Below are 20,674 nucleotides of genomic sequence, written 5' to 3' on the forward strand. Positions count from 1 at the left end.
AGAGGTATAGTTTAATGCTAAATTTCCTCTGTGTGCTCTAATTTCTGTCCAGTACCTTAATTAATCACTTTAAATTACTTTAGAAACCACCGAAAGCAGAGACGATTTCGACAAAATACGGCCAAGACTTGATAAGAAATCATAGTTTTTCCGGTGATAGGGCGCAAGCTGGAGATACTGGTCTCCCCTCACTTGAACCACGTGATCGTCTGCCACGCAGAAAGCTACTACACTTTCAAAGCATTAGAAACTGACTTAACACCCCGTGATACATACTAATCGTGAAAAATTTATCACATTCATATCATCCAACTGATACTATAGTTCTTTTTCATCATCACATACACTACTCTCCATTAAAATTGCTACACCACGAAGATGACGTGCTACAGACGCGAAATTTAACCGACAGGAAGAAGATGCTGTGATATGCGAATGATTATCTTTTCAGACCATTCACACAAGGTTGGCGCCGGTGGCGACACCTACAATGTGCTGACATGACGAAAGTTTCCAACCGATTTCTGATACACAAACAGCAGTTGACCGGCGTTGCTGGGGAAACATTGTTGTGATGCCTTGTGTAAGGAGGAGAAATGTGTACAATCACGTTTCCGACTTTGATAAAGGTCGGATTGTAGCCTATCGCAATTGCGGTTTATCGTATCGCAACATTGCTGCTCGCGTTGGTCGACATCGAATGACTGTTAGCAGAATATGGAATGGGTGGGTTCAGGAGGGTAATACGGAACGCCCTTGCGGTTCCCAACGGCATCGCATCACTAGCAGTCGAGAGACAGGCATCTTATCCGCATGGCTGTAGCGGATCGTGCAGCCACGTCTCGATCCCAGAGACAATAGATGGGGACGTTTGCAAGACAACAACCATCTGCACGAACAGTTAGACGACGTTTGCAGCAGCATGGACTATCAGATCGGAGACCATGGCTGCAGTTACCCTTGACGCTGCATCATAGACAGGAGTGCCTGCGATGGTGTACTCGACGACGAACCTGGGTGCACCAATGGCAAAAGTCATTGTTTCGGATGAATCCAGGTTCTGTTTACAGCACCATGATGGTCGCATCCGTGTTTGGCGACATCGCGGTGAACGCACATTGGAAGCGTGTATTCGTCATCGTCATACCTGGCGTGATGGTATGGGGTGCCATCGGTTACACGTCTCCGTTACCTCTTGTTCGCATTGACGGCACTTTGAACAGTGGACGTTACATTTCAGATGTGTTACGACCCGTGGCGCTACCCTTCATTCGATCCCTGAGAAACCCTACATTTCAGCAGGATAATGCACGACCGCATGTTGCAGGTCCTGTACGGGCCTTTCTGGATACAGAAAATGTTCTACTGCTGCCCTGGCCAGCACATTCTCCAGATCTCTCACCAACTGAAAACGTCTGGTCAATGGTAGCCGAGAAACTGGCTCGTCACAATACGCCAGTCACTACTCTTGATGAACTGTGGCATCGTGTTGAAGCTGCATGGGCAGCTGTACCTGTGCACTCCATCCAAGCTCTGTTTGACTCAACGCCCAGGCGTATCAAGGCCGTTATTACGGCCAGAGGTGGTTGTTCTGGGTACTGATTTCTCAGGATCTATGCACCCAAATTGCGAGAAAATGTAATCACATGTAAGTTCTAGTACAATATATTTTTGTAATGAATACCCGTTTATCATCTGCATTTCTTCTTGGTGTAGCAATTTTAATGGCCAGTAGTGTAGTTTCTCAGGCGACACGACGGGCTGAGCGCTCTTACGTGTGGCTGTTTGTGGTCATTACGCAGCCTCGCTGGCCGTGCAGTGGATACAGCGACAGCGGCGCGGTCAGTCACGGCTCGCCGGTATTCTCCACCGCAGCGCACCGCGCGCTACAAACGCGCCTCTAATCGAATTACCCACCACGCCAGACCAAACACGGCGAGCGCCCCTAACCGGCCGTTCTCACACTCCAACGGGCGAGGGGAAGCGCTCTACGTTTCCAGACTGCGCTATTCTATTTTTAGGCGCTTCGCCCGCCATGAGAATAACTGAGTTTCACCAGCGATGTTAAATAAAACGACCGTCGAAGTTTTCGCAGAGAGAAGTTGTTAAGCGTTTATTCAAGGCTCTTATAATATGTCGGTGTTCAAGAAATTGTTAAATCCTTCTCCAAAACACTATTTAAAATGTGTCGTCAAAAGCAAAGAACCGAAAGAAAAGTTATCCCACGAAGGCGCAACTTATTTATACCGACGGATATTTTCTGAGTGTTGGCAAAGCTGTGCATAAGTACTTGGGGCATCTGGGTCCGTATCCACTTCTAGGAAGTCCATAGTTTTCTTACATTCTTAGACGATTCTTTTCTTCTTCCTTTTCTCACTATAACTACACCCTTACGGGTATTCTCTTACAGTCTGTGTCTGATAACTACATCCACATTATGAGAATAATACAAATGAATATTTAAGCAAAATGCTGGTGTAAGGTAGTTGTACAGAAGAGAGCACATTGGGCTTTCTGTTGCAAGTTACATCGCACCGACCAAGTAGTTAAATAATTTATCATTTTATGCAGATCAGACGGCTGCTTAGCAGGGGAGGAAATCCAGTGTGCCCTCTTTTCATACTTCGAAGAGCCACCCCAACGTGCATTGGGTCCTTCAGGATACCGTGAAGAGCACAGGGTGCAGCCAACTGCAAGCGGTGGCTCATGTCGGTGCTAACGTGCTAACGATGTGGGTCGGTTTCGATCAGAAGAGATTCTCTGTGGTGTCGGGCGGCTATTATTCAAAAATGGTTCAAATGCCTCTGAGCACTATAGGACTTCTGAGGTCATCAGTCCCCTAGCACTTAGAACTACTTAAGCCTAACCAAGGACGTCACACACATACATGCCCGAGGCAGGATTCGAACCTGCGACCGTAGCGGTTGCGTGGTTCCAGACTGAAGCGCCTAGAACCGCTCGGCCACACCTTCCGGCTGCGGCTATTGTTAAAGACTATCCGTCCTGCTTGCAAGGTGAAGGCAGAGCTCACCATCCGTAGCATCGTCGACAGGACCGATTGCGGATCTTTGTTAAAGAACCGAGTGGATGGTCTGAATCACAGGCTCAGAGGGTTCTCCGACAGTGAAGGTTGCAGATCCCTTAACTTGCGCCGTAAGGTCTCGAGTTACCCTTAATAGGTGAAGGGTCCATTACACACAGGAGGCGGTTACAAGGGTAGCGGGGATTGTATGGAGTTTACTAGGCGATTTTTTTTAGCTTAGAGGGTCTCGGGGAAGAGCAAAACGGGGTTCAAAGGGTGCAAAGGGTTGATGTAGGAACCACAGGTATTATAGTGCTAAATTGTTATAGCTGTGTTGGGAAATACCCAGAGATCCGAGCGCTAACAGGAAACGCTGAAGCTACAATCGTTATACATACTGAAAACTGGCAAAAGCCGGACATAACCAAAACTTACAGAAAGGATCTAGCGATGTTCGGAATGGATAGAGTAAATAGTACTGGTGGTGCGGTGTTTATTGTTGTTATAATTAGCTAACCCAAAGCGAAACTGAAGCAGATAGTTCCCATCGGTTAATATGGGTAGAGACATGCTCGACAAATGGAATAAATTAATAATTACGATACTGCAGTGCCTGTGTTATTATGAATTATGATGCAAAGTTCTTTTAGACATGCAAGCATTCTATTAGCAACTCCAGCGGTGCTAATAGAATTTTTCCCCTCTTGCTACATTCCCCGTGTTTCTCTAAAGAATTTTTAGCATGATTGAACTGATAACGTGATTCTGTCTATTGTGCTCTGAAATGGGATCATAACGGAATGATCCATCTGCCAAACTGTAATCATTGCTTCTGCGTTAGCACTTCTCATACACAAATGTTTTTTTTTTCTCTGCGCTTGCGGTCTTTGTCTTTCATGAACTTCACTCATTGTAACACTACTTAGTGTATTTCACAATATTGTTTCATCAGCAACTTCCCTCTGTCAGTTTGCTAAGTATCTCACTCTATTCTCTCCTCAATTCTAATTGCGTACTTCATGTGTTTTCTCTCAATCTGTTCATTCTCGTGAAATGCTTAATTTATCACTGTTCTGTGTTCAGCTTTCCCATTCGCCACTCGCCAAGACGTCCTTTTTTTACGTGTAGTCACTTTGTTAAATGTTAATCTTGTTTACCACGCTAAAATTCGTATAATACAATGTTCAGTACTTCACGAAATTCACTTTCACAAAAGCTTATTTCACTGTGTATCATTTTCACTTTTCCTTGAACCACTCTAATCGATTTCCAAAAATATAAGGACACATGGTCTCACCAGTGCTCACATACACCCATCCGAACTGGAGCATATCTACTTCTACAGCTACATTTACAATGAATTGTACCGAGCAAGGTGGCGCAGTGGTTAGACACTGGACTCGCATTCGGGAGGACGACGGTTCAATCCCGCGTCCGGCCATCCTGATTTAGGTTTTCCGTGATTTCCCTAAATCGCTCCAGGCAAATGCCGGGATGGTTCCTTTCAAAGGGCACGGCCGACTTCCTTCCCTAATCCGATGAGACCGATGACCTCGCTGTCTGGTCTCCTTCCCTAAAACAACCAACCAACCAACAAGGAATTGTACAACACAAACGAAAGTCGGTTAGTGTGGTACTACATCTAAGAGATGGTGTCTATTCAAATTTCGCGCCAGTCGCGTGAGAATGGCTCTAGTACCGTCTCTATGAGGATGCAAATCAGGTTTGCTTTAAATACACGGAAGTAACGGTCGGGAGAGTTAGTTACCTTCGATATTCGAAGTGGTGATTTGATGTTAGTCAAAAATGCCTTTACGGCGACAAAGAAGCCATTATCTACACCTGACTGTGTTTGAGGAGTCCGTGTAATATGGCTACGAGATGCTGGAAGTTTTTTCTGCGATACTGCAGAAAGACTTGGTAGGAGTACATGATTGCTGACCACTGTGGCCACGGTATGGTAGGGTCGCAAGGAGACTCGGCTCTGGACGGCCACGGAGAGGGAAGACCATCGTGTTCGGCGTGTGGTTCTGTCGCATCGTTCTGCGTTGGCAGCAGGAATTTGAGCAGCAGTTGACACCACAGCGACACAACGAACTGTTACAGATTGATTACGTCAAAGACAGCTCCGAGCCAGAACACTGTACCGTGCTTTCAACTGACCACAAACCATCACCATTTGCAGCTTCATTGGTGCCAAACGAGAGCTCATTGTAGGGCACGGTGCAGGTCTTTTGCGCTTTCTAATGAAAGCTGGTCCCAGTGATGGCTGTGCTAGGTACATTATGCCTACACTTGAAGTTATGGTCTGGTATCCGATTTCTTATGACAGCAAGAACACGCTCGTGGTTATCCCTCGCACTCTCACTGCAAATTTGTACGTCAACCTGGTGATTTGATCTATTGTGCTGCCGTTCAAGAACAGCATTTCAGAAGTGTTTTCCAACAGGATAACGCTCGCCCACACTCAACTGTTGTAATCCAACATGCTCTATAGAATTTCGACATGTTACCTCGGTCAGTTCGATCATCAGATCTGTCCCCAACCGAACGCAAATGAGGCATCATCGAACGATAGCTCTAGCATCATCCACAAACGGCATTAGCCGTTCCTGTGTTGACCGACCAAGTGCACCAGGCATGGAACTCCGTTCCACAAACTGACATCGAGCACCTGTAAAATGCAGTGCATGCACATTTGCGAGCTTGCATGCAACATTCTAGTGGTTACGCCAGTTACTGATGTACCAGCATTTCACCTCTGCGGTGGCTTACCTCGTGCTTACATTAACCTTGCTTGCAATATTGATCACTTAAATATGTTTTCTAGACAAATTTATTCCATAAATTTCATTACTCTACAATAATTACCATTGGGTGATGTGATATTTTCGTTCCATCAGTGTATATCAGTACTTTGCCACTGTGAACTGCGTGGCAGAGGGTTGAACCAGTTATCAGGTTTTCTTCAGTTTCATTCGCGTACCGAACACAAGGAGAATGATTGTGTAAATGCCTCTATGAGTGCTGTAATTAATCGGAATCTTTTGTTCTCATGATCCCTATGGGAGCAATACGTGGAAAGTTGTCGTCATTAAAACCGGTTCATGAAACTTTGTACGTAGGCTTTCTCCTGATATTTCACATCTATCTTAAAGTCTGCCAGTTGAGTTTCTTCACCGTCTTTCTGACACCCCGCCTTGGGTCAAAAACACACGTGACTATTCGTGCTGCTCTTCTCTGTTTACGTTCAGTATCCACGGTTGAGTCCTGTTTACGGATCTCACACACCTGAACATTATTCTGGAATGGGTCGTGTGAGAGAAATATAAACAATCTCCTTTGTAGACTGACTGCATTTCTCCAGTATTCTATCAATAAACATGTCTACCATCTGATTCACCCATGACTACGCCTAAAAAATGTTACATCCATGTAGTTGTAGTAGTTGGCAGATTCCAACCGCGACCCATTGATATTTTAGCCACAGGAAACTGCATTTTTGTGAAATGCAAAATTTTACGTTTCTGAACACTTAAAGAAAATAGCCGCTATTTGGACAACTTTGACATCCCATCAATATCTGACTGAATACTTATGCAGCTTCTCTCAGACAGTATATCATTATAGACAACTCTATCAGCTGCAGAAAGACTGAGGTTACTGTTAATATATTTCAGACGGTCATTAAAGTAGAAAATGAACAGCAAGGATCGCAATACACCTCCCTGGGCACACCCACTGTTACTTCTACATCAGAGGATGAGTCTCGGGCCAAGCAAGATAATATGCTGCACTCTCCCTTCCAAAAAATCCTCAGTCCATCAGAAATGTATCTTAATACCCCACATGACCGTACTTTTGATAGTAAACAGACGTGGTACTGAGTCAAATGTTCGACGGAAATCAAGAAATACTGCGTCTACCTGACTGCCTTGATGTAAAGCTTTCAGCATGACATGGGAGGAAAGTGTGAGTTGAATTTGGTACGATCGATGTTTTTAGACTCCATGCTGGTCTCACTGACTTGGAGTTGAAGGTATGTTCTAAGATTATACAACAAATAGATACCGATGGTAATGGAACTTTCGAGAATATTATCAAACGTACTGAAACATGCTAGAGTGTTTTCAAACATCATCGAACGTTTTTGGAAGTCGCAGAATATTCTGGAACATTCTTCGATCTTCTGGATGATTGTTTTACTTTCTGGAACTTTTTACGATATTACTCAGCACATCAGGCGATCATGACTGCTTACACACAGAGTGCCCAGATGCTTCAGGACCTTCCCAAAAGAAGTTCATTGTTTTAAGGGGCTCCGGAAAGGCTCAAAATCATGAAAAGTTCAATTTTTACTTTTTTGCGTTTTCTGAAACTGCAGACTATTACCTTTTAATAGATATATAATGTATTCAATTTCGAAGACTACAACTATTTTTAAATTTTTTTTGAAATGTGTTCTACATGGGCGTGACCCACTGTGGCGCTGTTAAACTGCTGTCAAATGGTGTTATTATTAACGTCCGTGTTCATCAGGTATATTTTAGTGATATGAGATAAAGTATGTGTTGTGGCTAACCTGTGATGGTTCAATATATATCGCTGGTGTGATTGTCGATTGTTTCATGTTTATTTACTCTGTCGTTATCTCGAAAATATTCGTAATTAATTCTGTTTCTTGAGTCTCTGTTTTGTTGAAGTATAATAATGAGTAAAAGTAAAGTTATTAGAAATCCTCTGAAGGCTTTTAAGAAAAGGAGAAATGTTGGAAAGCCAAAGGTATGTGTTATTACTGTAAACAATAAAGACGATAACCAAGTGAATGAACCTAACCTCTCAAGTACACCTGCCCATAGCAGTCAAAGTGGGAAAGAAAATACTTCACAGAAGAAGCTTGGTTCAATGAGTGAAAACTATGAATGTTTTATGGGCGAATCGGATGTGAATGAAATATTTGATATGTCGGTTCTCAAAGGAATTTTTTCAAACTGTGTAAGATGTATTCATTGTAGTGAAGTTCGTCTGGAACTCTCCATAATAAAGCACGTAGGACTTGCTAGTGAAATACAACTGAAATGTGATAAGTGTTCATACATGACCACCTTTTGGAACAGTGTTGCAGTAACTGCAACTGAAGAAAATGGTAGCAAAATCTACGAACACAACAACGAGCGATGCTTGCTTTAGACAAGGAACGCCTTCGGGCTGCAGACAGGTCTGTAAAGAGTCTAGAAATAAAAGCAAGAGTAAACAGGGGGAAGAACAAGAGGAAGCTGGAGGAGGAGTTTGCAGAGGATGAAGATAATCCATCCTATGGACCTGGAATGCACTAAAAAGTTAATCCAATCTTTGTCGCTAGAGTCCCAAAACTTTTATTTTCTCATACTAATTACATGTTTTCTAAGGATCTTCCAAACATATTTGTTTCAAACGTTCAGTTAATGTTAGACAGTACCTTCTGCATAATTTAACACAGCCTTTTTCCAAAAAACTGTATATTTTTGAATATATAAATAAAAAATTGCAAAAAAATGTTGTGGATTTTCATTACAATTGAAAAAAAATCATCTTTAATAACTGAACTAAAATTTTGTAAAATCCCTATGTTAAGTTGTAGCCCATATTCCAATAAATAATCTGTAAAAAGTTCAACTTCCTACCTCAAATACTTTGTGAGGAAAGATGTAATTTATAAGCCTTATTTTAACATTGCAAATATAGGGCGTTCCGGAGCCCCTTAATGTCGTCTTTCAACACTCACATATTAGAAACTAACCCCTGCAGTTCCAGACTGACACCTTCTTCATCGATTGGAGATGGAGGTTTATCATACTATACACCCGTTTCGCGCTGCAGGAATAGATTGCTGTTCTATAGCGGCGTGCATGTACAACCCACGCTTGGATTTAGGTATTATGTATATAAAGCAGATTTTATGTATGGATGTGTATATGTTCAGGATATCCTCCCAAACTCCTGGATTGATTTCTATCATGTTTGTTACAGAAACAGCAGGCATCAAAAGTATCATCTGTGCGGTCTATAGCCTTCTAACTGCAACAGGAGTGGAGACGTGGGCAAAAACGTGGTTTTTCCTGCCCCTGGCTGCCTAAACGACAGGAATTTTGTGTGGGAACAGCGTTGGCCTGCCACGTCACACTATTTTGCAGAGCAAACTACATATCAGGGACAAGAAATAGTTTTCCTGGCTTCAAGATGTAAGCTGCCCTGCAAAACATGCATGTCGTATTTGAGTACTATCACTCCGCTTTATTCGAGTGCTTTGCAAGGCGGCCTGATTGCCAGGGGTAAATTCATCATTTTCAGATCCTTGATATTCAGCCTGACCTATATGACAAGCATGTTGTGGGACAAGTTTTGGCAAGGAAGTTGACGGAGATCCGAAATGTGAAATAATTTGGGTGAAGGTCACGGTTAAAGCAGGCTCAGACACAGTAATTGGATGTCTCTATAGGTCCCCTGGCTCAGCAGCTGTTGTGGCTGAGCACCTGAAGGATAATTTGGAAAATATTTCGAGTAGCTTTCCCCACCATGTTATAGTTCTGGGTGGAGATTTTAATTTGCCGGATATAGACTGGGAGACTGAAACGTTCATAACGGGTGGCAGGGTCAAAGAATCCAGTGAAATTTTTTTAAGTGCTTTATCTGAAAACTACCTTGAGCAGTTAAACAGAGAACCGACTCATGGCGATAACATATTAGACCTTCTGGTGACAAACAGACCCCAACTATTTGAAACAGAGCAGGGAATCAGCGATCATAAAGCGGTTACTGCATCGATGATTTCAGCCGTAGATAGAAATATTAAAAAAGGTAGGAAGATTTTTTTTGTTTAGCAAAAGTGACAAAAAGCAGATTACAGAGTACCTGACGGCTCAACACAAAAGTTTTGTCTCAAGTACAGATAGCGTTGAGGATCAGTGGACAAAGTTCAAAACCATCGTACAATACGCGTTAGATGAGTATGTGCCAAGCAAGATCGTAAGAGATGGAAAAGAGCCACCGTGGTACAACAACCTAGTTAGGAAACTGCTGCGGAAGCTAAGAGAACTTCACAGCAAACATAAACACAGACAAAGCCTTGCAGACAAACAAAAATTACGCGAAGTGAAACGTAGTGTGAAGAGGGCTATGCGAGAGGCGTTCAATGAATTCGAAAGTAAAGTTCTATGTACTGACTTGGCAGAAAATCATAAGAAATTTTGGTCTGATGTCAAAGCGGTAGGTGGATCAAAACAAAACGTCCAGACACTCTGTGACCAAAATGGTACTGAAACAGAGGATGACAGACTAAAGGCCTAAATACTAAATGTCTTTTTCCAAAGCTGTTTCACAGAGGAAGACTGCACTGTAGTTCCTTCTCTAGATTGTCGCACAGATGACAAAATGGTAAATATCGAAATAGACGACAGAGGGATAGAGAAACAATTAAAATCGCTCAAAAGAGGAAAGGCCGCTGGACCTGATGGGATACCAGTTCGATTTTCCACAGAGTACGCGAAGGAACTTGCCCCCTTCTTGCAGCGGTGTACCGTAGGTCTCTAGAAGAGCGTAGCGTTCCAAAGGATTGGAAAAGGGCACAGGTCATCCCCGTTTTCAAGAAGGGACGTCGAACAGATGTGCAGAACTATAGACCTACATCTCTAACGTCGATCAGTTGTAGAATTTTGGAACACGTATTATGTTCGAGTATAATGACTTTTCTGGAGACTAGAAATATACTCTGTAGGAATCAGCATGGGTTTCGAAAAAGACGGTCGTGTGAAACAAAGCTCGCGCTATTCGTCCACGAGACTCATAGGGCCATAGACACGGGTTCACAGGTAGATGCCGTGTTTCTTGACCTCCGCAAGGCGTTCGATACAGTTCCCCACAGTCGTTTAATGAACAAAGTAAGAGCATATGTACTATCAGACCAATTGTGTGATTGGATTGAAGAGTTCCTAGATAACAGAACGCAGCATGTCATTCTCAATGGAGAGAAGTCTTCCGAAGTAGATTTCAGGTGTGCCGCAGGGGAGTATCATAGGACCGTTGCTATTCACAATATACATAAATGACCTTGTGGATGACATCGGAAGTTCACTGACGCTTTCTGCAGATGATGCTGTGGCGTATCGAGAAGTTGTAACAATGGAAAATTGTACTGAAATGCAGGAGGATCTGTAGCGAATTGACGCATGGTGCGGGGAATGGCAATTGAATCTCAATGTAGACAAGAGTAATGTGCTGCGAATACATAGAAAGATAGATCCATTATCATTTAGCTGCAAAATAGCAGGTCAGCAACTGGAAGCAGTTAATTCCGTAAATTATCTGGGAGTACGCATTAGGAGTGGTTTAAAATGGAATGATCATATAAAGTTGATCGACGGTAAAGCAGATGCCAGACTGAGATTCATTGGATGAATCCTAAGGAAATGGAATCCGAAAACAAAGGAAGTAGGTTACAGTACGCTTGTTCGCCCACTCCTTGAATACTGCTCAGCAGTGTGGGATCCGTACCAGATAGGGTTGATAGAAGAGATAGAGAAGATCCAACGGAGAGCAGCGCGCTTCGTTACAGGGTCATTTAGTAATCGTGAAAGCGTTACGGAGATGATAGATAAACTCCAGTGGAAGACACTGCAAGAGAGACGCTCAGTAGCTCGGTACGGGCTTTTGTTAAAGTTTCGAGAACATACCTTCACCGAAGAGTCAAGCAGTATATTGCTCCCTCCTACGTATATCTCGCGATGAGACCATGAGGATAAAATCAGAGAGCTTAGAGCTCACACAAAAGCATACCGACAATCCTTCTTTCCACGAACAATACGAGACTGGAATAGAAGGCAGAACCGAGAGAGGTACTCAGGGTACCCTCCGCCACACACCGTCAGGTGGCTTGCGGAGTCTGGATGTAAATGTAGATGTAGAACTGTATTACAGGAACTCAACATTCTGATGGGCATGGCTGGGGTCAGGTTGAGATGGACAGAATAGGGTATGGACAAAGTTTTTTTGGGAGGAAGTGGGCAGAAAGAAGGGAGGAGGGGAGGATGCATGAAGGAAGTGGATGGTATAGGAGGTTGGTAGGTAGGTGGAAAAGGGAAAGGGCGACGTGAAGATAGATGTGGCTGTAGGAGGTGGACAAGTAGAGCGTTAAGGTGGTGACACTGAGAGGGGGAAATGAAGTTGCCTTCAACATATGTGTTGGACACAAAATGCGGGCGAAACCACATGTGAGGCGCGCAGGGCTCGTGTTTATCCCATTTAATGTTTGTCATCTTCTATTACTGTATTGCCGCCTCGTTTTCTTATTCCATTCAATGGCGTCACTAACTTCCTGCTGTACTTGCCCATCAGTGGCAGCACCTGCGCATATCGATAAGTGTACTGTCGTGCCATCTCTAAAGCGACCAATAGTGTTTCTGGGTCGTCATGTTTCTGGCAGTCAGTTTGGGACGGACCAGCACTGCTGTCGCGACGCAGCAGCAAGGAAGTCAGGGACGGAGTCCCGGTGAGGCGCCGACAGCCACTGCTCGCCGACTGCTCGCGACACGTATCAGATGTCCGACGGAGGGATATTGGAGCAGGATGACAGTTGGTTGGTCGTTCGGTTGGTCGTCTCATCGGCCGACGTATATTTAGTCCTTTCACTATTCCTGGGCGTGGGCAGTTGGTTGGTTGGCGTGGAGCAGCGAAGAAGTCTCCGTGGCGCATGTCTGGCCGGGTCCGCTGGCTGCGTCCACGCGTGGTCGGAGTGTGTGGTGCTGTTCCCATTACTACGACGTCCGTGGCTCACCTATCCTGGACACGAAAGTTGAGTATTTACTTAATCTACCAGCCAGCCCATACCGTACACATTGTGTCGTTTGAATTTCGTTGTGGGCTGTTGGGACATTCCCGCGACCAATAACGTTTATTTTGAAGTTGGCGAAATTGTAGCCGCCTTCCTATGTAGTTTAACTTGATCATTTTTGAATTGAAGTGCACCAGCGGAATCTCCTGCCTTGTGGCCGTTAACGTTCCGGTTACATGCCCTGGTCGTTGACGTAAATTCAGGCAGTGTATTTTCCCCATCGTTTGCTGGCTGTCCAGCACGGCGTGTAGTCTTACAGCTGAATGTGTAATTCGTTGTGGGCACCGACACCTTCTGCGTTGTTCATTGAACTCCCTGTTGTGTGCTGGTCGGTTGGAGCGGAAGTTATTCTGTCGCTTAGTCCGCTGACTGTCTGTCGGTTGGGTTGCCGTCGGATTGAGAATTGTTGAGCCGACTGCCTGTCTCACCTAAACGAGCGTTAGTGTTTGAATTCTAGGCCGACCCGTGGGAAACTTCTGAGCGCCGTTTGATGTGTTGCCTTTTCTTCTTTGTCCTTGTTGTTTATTTATGTATGGCTTCTAGCTGATTTTGAATTGAAGTGGTTTTTCCCTCAAGGCGTGAGATTGTTTGGCCCTTCAGCCTAATAAACGATAAGGCCTTCTCCCTTTTAAATTCAAATTCATGTTTTTGAGTCTTAAGTTATTGGCCTTCAGCCGATTCTAAATTAAAGTTCTTTTGCCATTAAGGCGTGAGATTGTTTGGCCCTTCAGCCTAATTTAGAGAAATGTTTTAAGATGAGGCCTTCTGCCTTTTAAAATTCAAATTCTTGTTTTTGAGTCTTAAGTGATTGGCCTTCAGCCGGTTATAAATTAAAGTTTCGCCCTTGAGGCGTGAGATTGAATGGCGAATTTAGCCGGGAATTAAGTTCTCACATTAATGTTTGGCTTGCTCTGTTCTTAATGTTTTCTTTACTCTTGTAATGTTTGTCAAATGAATAAAGTAGTACGTTCGAGTGCAAGTGATGCCCACTCATTCTGGCCTCCTTCCACAAATTGAACTACTGTCCTGCCCTGCGGCTATAGCAGCGGATCTCAACAGGGTAAAGTCTAGTTATGTACCGGGTGATCAAAAAGTCAGTATAAATTTGAAAACTTAATAAACCATGGAATAATAGAGATAGAGCTTAAAAATTGACACACATGCTTGGAATGACATGGGGTACTCTTAGAACCAGGCGCTCCATCCCATATTGTCAGACGCGTGAAACATCTCGTGCGCGCTTCGTTTGGTGATGATCGTGTGCGCAGCCGCCACTTTCGTCATGCTTGGCCTCCCAGGTCCCCAGACCTCAGTCCGTGCGATTATTGGCTTTGGGTTTACCTGAAGTCGTAAGTGTATCGTGATCGACCGACATCTCTAGGGACACTGAAAGACAACATCCGACGCCAATGCCTCACCATAACTCCGGACATGCTTTACAGTGCTGTTCACAACATTATTCCTCGACTACAGCTATTGCTGAGGAGCGCTGGTGGACATATTGAGCATTTCCTGTAAAGAACATCATCTTTGCCTTGTCTTGCTTTGTTATGCTAGTTATTACTATTCTGATCAGATGAAGCGCCGTATGTCGGACATTATTTGAACGTTTGTATTTTTTTTTTTTTTTTTTGGTTCTGATAAAACCCCATGTCATTCTAATCATTTGTGTCAATTTGTACCTCTCTATCTACATTATTCCGTGATTTATTCAGTTTTCAAATCTATACAGACTTTTTGATCACCCGGTATGTTGATATTGATTACAGTTTTATATATCTCCACATCTTACTGTTGGAAATGGAAATATCAACCAATGTGAGGGCTGGCTTCCTGTTTTAGGACAATCTATCCAGTCAGCAATAAACTGGATGTCTTACGTGCTGTGTCAGACAACAGAACAACTGCAAACAAGCGCCTGGCCGTACCGTGTAGATACAGCGAGAAACAAGAGTGTTTATTGGTTACCTGCGGCCGCAGCTGGACGGCGCGGCGGTAGAAGCGCTCTGCGCGGCCGGTGAGTCCGGCCACCCGCAGCGAGGAGGCGGCGGCCAGCGCGAGGTCGAGCCGCGAGGGCAGCAGGTCGGCCGCCGCCTCGAAGCGCAGAGCCGCCTCCGCGTGCCGCTGCTGGCCCGACAGGAACTGGCCTGCCACAACAACAAAACCGCTGCAGTGGCGGCTCGTCCAAGGGGAATCTGCGTAGCACTTGTAGCGAGGGAATGAAGGATATCTGGACACTTTATGCTGGTTCTACATCTACATCTACATGCATGCTCTGCAAATCACATTTAAGTACCTGGCATAGGGTTCATCGAACCACCTTCACAATTCTCTATTATTCCAGTCTCGTATTGCGCGCGGGAAGAATGAACACCTATATCTTTCCGTACGAGCTCTGATTTCCCTTATTTTATCTTTGTGATCATTCCTGCCTATAGATTGACGACTCCTTGGGGTGTTCCGTGCACCACGACCAAATAGTGGATAGAACTGGAAGGAGAATCAGCATTGGTCGTATTTTTTTGTTTTTATTATACGCAAAATCGATTTTCGGTCACTTAGTGACTTTTTTTTTATTGATTTTCAATTCCCCCCAAAGGGGGCGGGCTGGCAGCAGATTAGTACGCTGTTCTACAGCCTAGAGACTTTTTAAAAAAAAATGGAAGAAGAAAAGAAACAAGAAAAACAGGCGATAAAACGGTGACTTAAAGTGTAAAATGGCGAAAAAAATGCGGAAAGTTAAAACAGAAAGCAAAAAGGGGTTGGCAATGTTATTAAAATACACAGGAATCAGACAAGTAACATAGTAGACACACAATTAAAAAACATGGCGACAGTCTGGTTTCTGTTCGCAAGAGATAAAAAATCACACCCAGCGACAGTATGATGGCCGTTCGCAACACTTCCCAAAAGACACAACACGGAACACTCACTGTAAAACACTGCACGAAAATGACGGCACAAAGATGACACTCTCGAGCCAAAAGCAGATGGGGGGGGGGGGACCTAGAGGAGGGGGAAAAACAAGGAGGAAAAAACGAAAGGGGGGGAGCCAAGGAGTGAGAGGACTCATAAGGGAGGGGGGAGAGGGGCAGGGCAGACGTGAGAGGGAATGAGAAGAGATAGAGGAGGGAAATGCAAAGGACTCGGGGGAGAGAAGGGGGAAGAGAGAGGGGAGGTGGGGAAAAAAGAGGATGGAAGGGGGTGGAAGGGAGCCCGGGAAAAGGACAGAGGAAAGGAGGGGGAGTGAGGATCAGAGTTGATAGGAGGGATAAATGGAGGGAGAGAGGGCATCATCTGGGAGGGGGAGTTGATGGAAGCCACCTTAGGAAAGGAGATGAAGGGTGTAGAGATGGAGGGTAGGGGGGGACACAACAGTAAAGGCGTGGCAGGGGGCGGGGATGGGAGAGGAGAGGAGCAACCAGGGGGTGAGGGGGATCAAGGCGGCGGGAGTTGTAGAGGATGCGGATATGTTCGAGGAATAGGAGCAGATGGGGGAAAGGAATGAGGTCATAGAGGGACGGGAGGCTTATATGGAAGGCAAGGCGGAGTGACCATCCTCAGTGCTAGAAGTTAAAAATTTTACATAACGATCAGAGAGTATAAAACAGGAAATCACAACTACACGTGCGTATGAACATAACAGTATGTAGGAACATACCTGTACTATACAATTAAAATAGGTAGGCACTGGTATCAACAGGCTTAGAGCGATCACATATACTGAGGCCGCTGTTTACATGCACCTGTTCAGCATTCCTCGGTGTGACAAGGCTTGGAACGCCCTCTATGTGACATGTGTAAAGTGAAGACATAATATTACTGGTTTTGCAAGATATTAATACAAAATAACTCTTGTGCATTTGTGAATCATGAAGTAATTCAAATTTGAAATGTACGTAAAACACATATCAGACGAAGGCGGAAGGAATGATCTAAAATACATTGGCGTATTGTTTTTTGAAAAAACCAACTTACAAAACATAAAACAGATCGATAATAAGTTGTCAGAGTGCAGGACAAGTAAAAGAGAAAATGACAATGAAAAAGAATAATATATGAATAACATGAAATGAGGTATAACACAGGTTTTTTTAAAAAACGTAATACCCACCATCTGGCGTGGGAAGTTAGAAGTACTACGTTCGTGACTTACGTAAAATGTTACGTTAAGGCTAAGGAGTCAAATATATAAAAAATAGTAATAGTACCAAAATGCCATTACGTAATAATTAAAATACCGTGAAACACAATGTTCATTACAAATAAGTTTGTAGGTGTCAATAAACAATTTTGTTATCAAACTTCTGCTGCAGAGTGAAAATCTCATTCTGTAATTTTGTCATCATATTTAACCGACATGATGATGTACCTCTCGTTTGTCCCTTTGGACAGGCTAGCCTGTCCAAAGGGACAAACGCTGATTCTCCTTCCAATTCTATTCCTACCTATGTAAGTCGGTGTCAACAAAATATTTTCGCATTCGGAGGAGAAAGTTGGTGATTGGAATTTCGTGAGAATATTCCGTCGTGACGAAAAACGCCTTTCTTTTAGTGATGTCCATCCCAAATCCTGTATCATTTCTGTGACACAGTCTCCCATATTTCGCGATAATACAAAACGTGCTGCCTTTCTTTGAACTTTTTCGATGTACTCAGTCAGTCCTCTCTGGTGAGGATCCCACAGCGCGCAACAGTATCCTGAAAGAGGACGGACAAGTATAGGCAGTCTCCTTAGAAGGTCTGTTACATTTTCAAAGTGTCCTGCCAATGAAACGCAGTCTTTGATTAGCATTCCCCACAACATTTTCTGTGTGTTCCTTCCAATTTAAATTGTTCGTAATTGCAATTCCTAGGTATTTAGTTGAATTTACGGCTTCCATGTGGTGTCACCGCCAGACACCACACTTGATAGGTGGTAGATTAAATCGGCCGCGGTCCATTTAGTACATGTCGGACCCGCGTGTCGCCACTGTGTGATCGCAGACCTAGCGCCACCACAAGGCAGGTCTCGTGATACGAACAAGCACTCGCCCCAGTTGTACGACGACATTGCTAGCGACAATACGGACGAAGCCTTCCTCTCATTTGCCGAGAGGCAGTTAGAATAGCCTTCTGCTAAGTCCATGGCTACGACCAAGCAAGGCGCCATTAGCCTTACCTACTTTGAGAGTTATAGTATAAATGTCTCAAGAAGAACGCTGTATTCATCTCATAATAAAAGTTAAGTATAAAGCAGCTACGTACTTTTCTTGCTACCATTCAATAGTTATCCTGTTCCAGAATTGATGCCAGTCGGCGTGTGTGTACGCGTGCCTTTCTACCGGCTACCTCAAGTGGCATAACAGTCTTGTTACGTCACTACAGATTGGCGACGATTTAAAGTATTCTTTCTGATTGCTTACATTTACTTGTGTCATGGCTTCGCCAGATGTACTGTCCGAATTTTATCGCTTGCAGAATCAGCAGACGCAAGCGTTATTGGATGCTGTTGGACAGCTCGTCCAGGGTCAACGTGCGCTGCACACCGATGCGGCCGCCGCCGCTTCATCGCTACCGCAGCCACAACATGCTGTTGCACCTCAATTCCGACCCTTTGATGCAACCCACGAGTCCTGGCAAGAGTGGTCCCGTCAATTCGCCTTCCACCTCGCCGCCTACAGAATTCAAGGTAATGAGCGGCAGCCGTTTTTGTTTTCTTGTGTCGGTGTGTCCACATACCGTGTGATAGTGAAATTGTTTCCCCGACGCGACGTAGCAACTCTGTCCTACGAGGAAATTTTGTCTACTTTAGATGCCTATTTCAAAGAAACAGTTAATGTGGTTGCAAAGCGGTATACGTTTTTTCGTACAAAACGTACGGCCGGTCAAACTAATAGGGAGTGGGTAGCAACATTGCAAGGACTTACTAGGGACTGTGCCTTTGAATGTGACTGTGGTCTTTCTTATTCAGATACAATGGTACGTGATGCAATTGCACAGAACGTTTCTGATGTTCGCATACGGGAGCACATTTTGAAACTCGTTAATCCCTCCCTTCAACAAGTGATAGACATATTGGATAGACAGGACACACTTGACTGTGCTCAGGAATCTTTTGAAACTTCGCCAGCTGTGTGTAACATTAACCGGCCCGCCGGGCGCGCTCGCGCTACGCGGCCCGCGGCCCGGTCAACTGCCCTCGCGCAAACAAACGCAGCTGCCGCTGCGCGCTAAACCAGGTGTGCCGCGCCAGCCCACCAATGCAGTGAAATCATGCCCGCGGTGTGCTACTAGACATTCGCGTGAACATTGCCCATCACGCCAAGCTATTTGCTTTTTCTGCAATAGGAAAGGACATGTTCAAAGTGTTTGCCAGAAAAAGATCAGATCAGACAATCACAATCATTCCAGGCCCTTTGCTTCGCGCCGGAATCGAACCAAGGACACCCAGGCTCGTGGACCTTCGCCCATGGACATTCATGTCGTTAATTCCACTTCGTCCAGTGACACTTTCTCTAACAGTGACTGTGATCGTCCCACAAAAAGAGTGCGTCAACGTCGCCGTAATTCACGTCCATTAGCAAGTGATTCTGTACCAGTGTCTGTTCAAATTGCACGAGACAGTCGCTCTTGTCCTCAGCAGGACAATAAACTTTTTGTAGATTTGGACTTTAATGGCAAGGTCATACCATTCCAGCTCGATACCGGAGCTGCAGTTTCATTGCTCAATCACGACACGTACAACCAACTGGGCAAACCTCCGTTGCGTTCCACAATTGTTCAGCTAACCACATATTCAGGACAAAAAATTCCTGTGTTAGGACAGTGCATCCTTATTGCAACATACAAGGGACAAACAAAACTTGTGTCATTCTATGTTCTTCGTTCTTCTTCTGCAGTGAACTTGTTTGGTTTAGATTTATTTCAGTTGTTTAACATGTCTATAGTAAATCAGGTCCTATCAGTGAATCAAACTGTGCCTTCAGACAGTGTTTCTCGTCTATGTGACGAATTTGCAGACATTTTTGCACCGGGCTTAGGTTGCGCTAAAAACTATGAAGCACATTTGGAACTGAAAGTAAACGCGCAACCGAAATTTTTCAGAGCGCGCAATGTTCCCCACGCATTGCGTGATGAGGTCGCACGAACATTGAACTATATAGAATCACAAGGTGTAAGTGAATGTGCGCAATGCCTCTTCCATTTCAGCTCCGCTTCCTCGCTTACGCCGTACAGGTGTTCCGTTTCTCTGGACGACGGAATGCGAACGCGCCTTTCGCCAGTTGATATCGGCGTTGCTTTCTAATACTTGCCTCACGCCTTTCGATCCCCGGAAACCCCTTTTGTTGATGGTAGATGCATCGGATTTCGGGATCGGTGCTGTGCTTGCGCACAAAGTTGGCTCGCATGATCGCCCTATTGCCTTTGCGTCAAAATTGCTCTCGTCTGCGCAAAGACATTATTAACAGATAGAGAAAGAAGCTTTGGCTCTCGTGTTTGGTGTTACTAAGTTCCATGATTTCTTGTATGGTCGTCACTTTACCATCATCACAGACCACAAACCTTTGACATCGCTTTTTCATCCGACCAAGCCTGTACCTCCACGAACAGCGCAGAAATTCATTCGCTGGTCTATTTTCCTCTCGCAGTATCGCTACGATATCTTGTATCGGTCCACTGCTCAGCACGGAAACGCCGATGCGTTGTCCCGTTTGCCTGTTGCTGAGGATAAAGCATTCGATTCTTCCAAACTTGCTTGCATGTTCATTGATTCGGAAACCGATGAAGTGGTCGAATCGTTTCCGA

At 44.5% G+C, this 20,674-nt stretch overlaps 1 protein-coding gene across 1 annotated transcript in view; it reads right to left on the reverse strand.

Moving 5' to 3' along the window:
• LOC126416906 (protein O-mannosyl-transferase TMTC2-like) overlaps window positions 1–20,674 on the reverse strand; it is a 111,198-nt gene that overhangs the window by 24,773 nt on the left and 65,751 nt on the right. Inside the window, exon 4 of the mRNA XM_050084789.1 lies at window positions 14,856–15,034. Within this exon, the coding sequence (XP_049940746.1) occupies window positions 14,856–15,034 (179 nt within the window). The remainder of the gene's footprint in view (window positions 1–14,855; window positions 15,035–20,674) is intronic.

Source organism: Schistocerca serialis, chromosome 8 (genome assembly GCF_023864345.2).
Source record: "Schistocerca serialis cubense isolate TAMUIC-IGC-003099 chromosome 8, iqSchSeri2.2, whole genome shotgun sequence".
Classification (NCBI taxonomy): Eukaryota; Metazoa; Arthropoda; class Insecta; order Orthoptera; family Acrididae; genus Schistocerca; species Schistocerca serialis.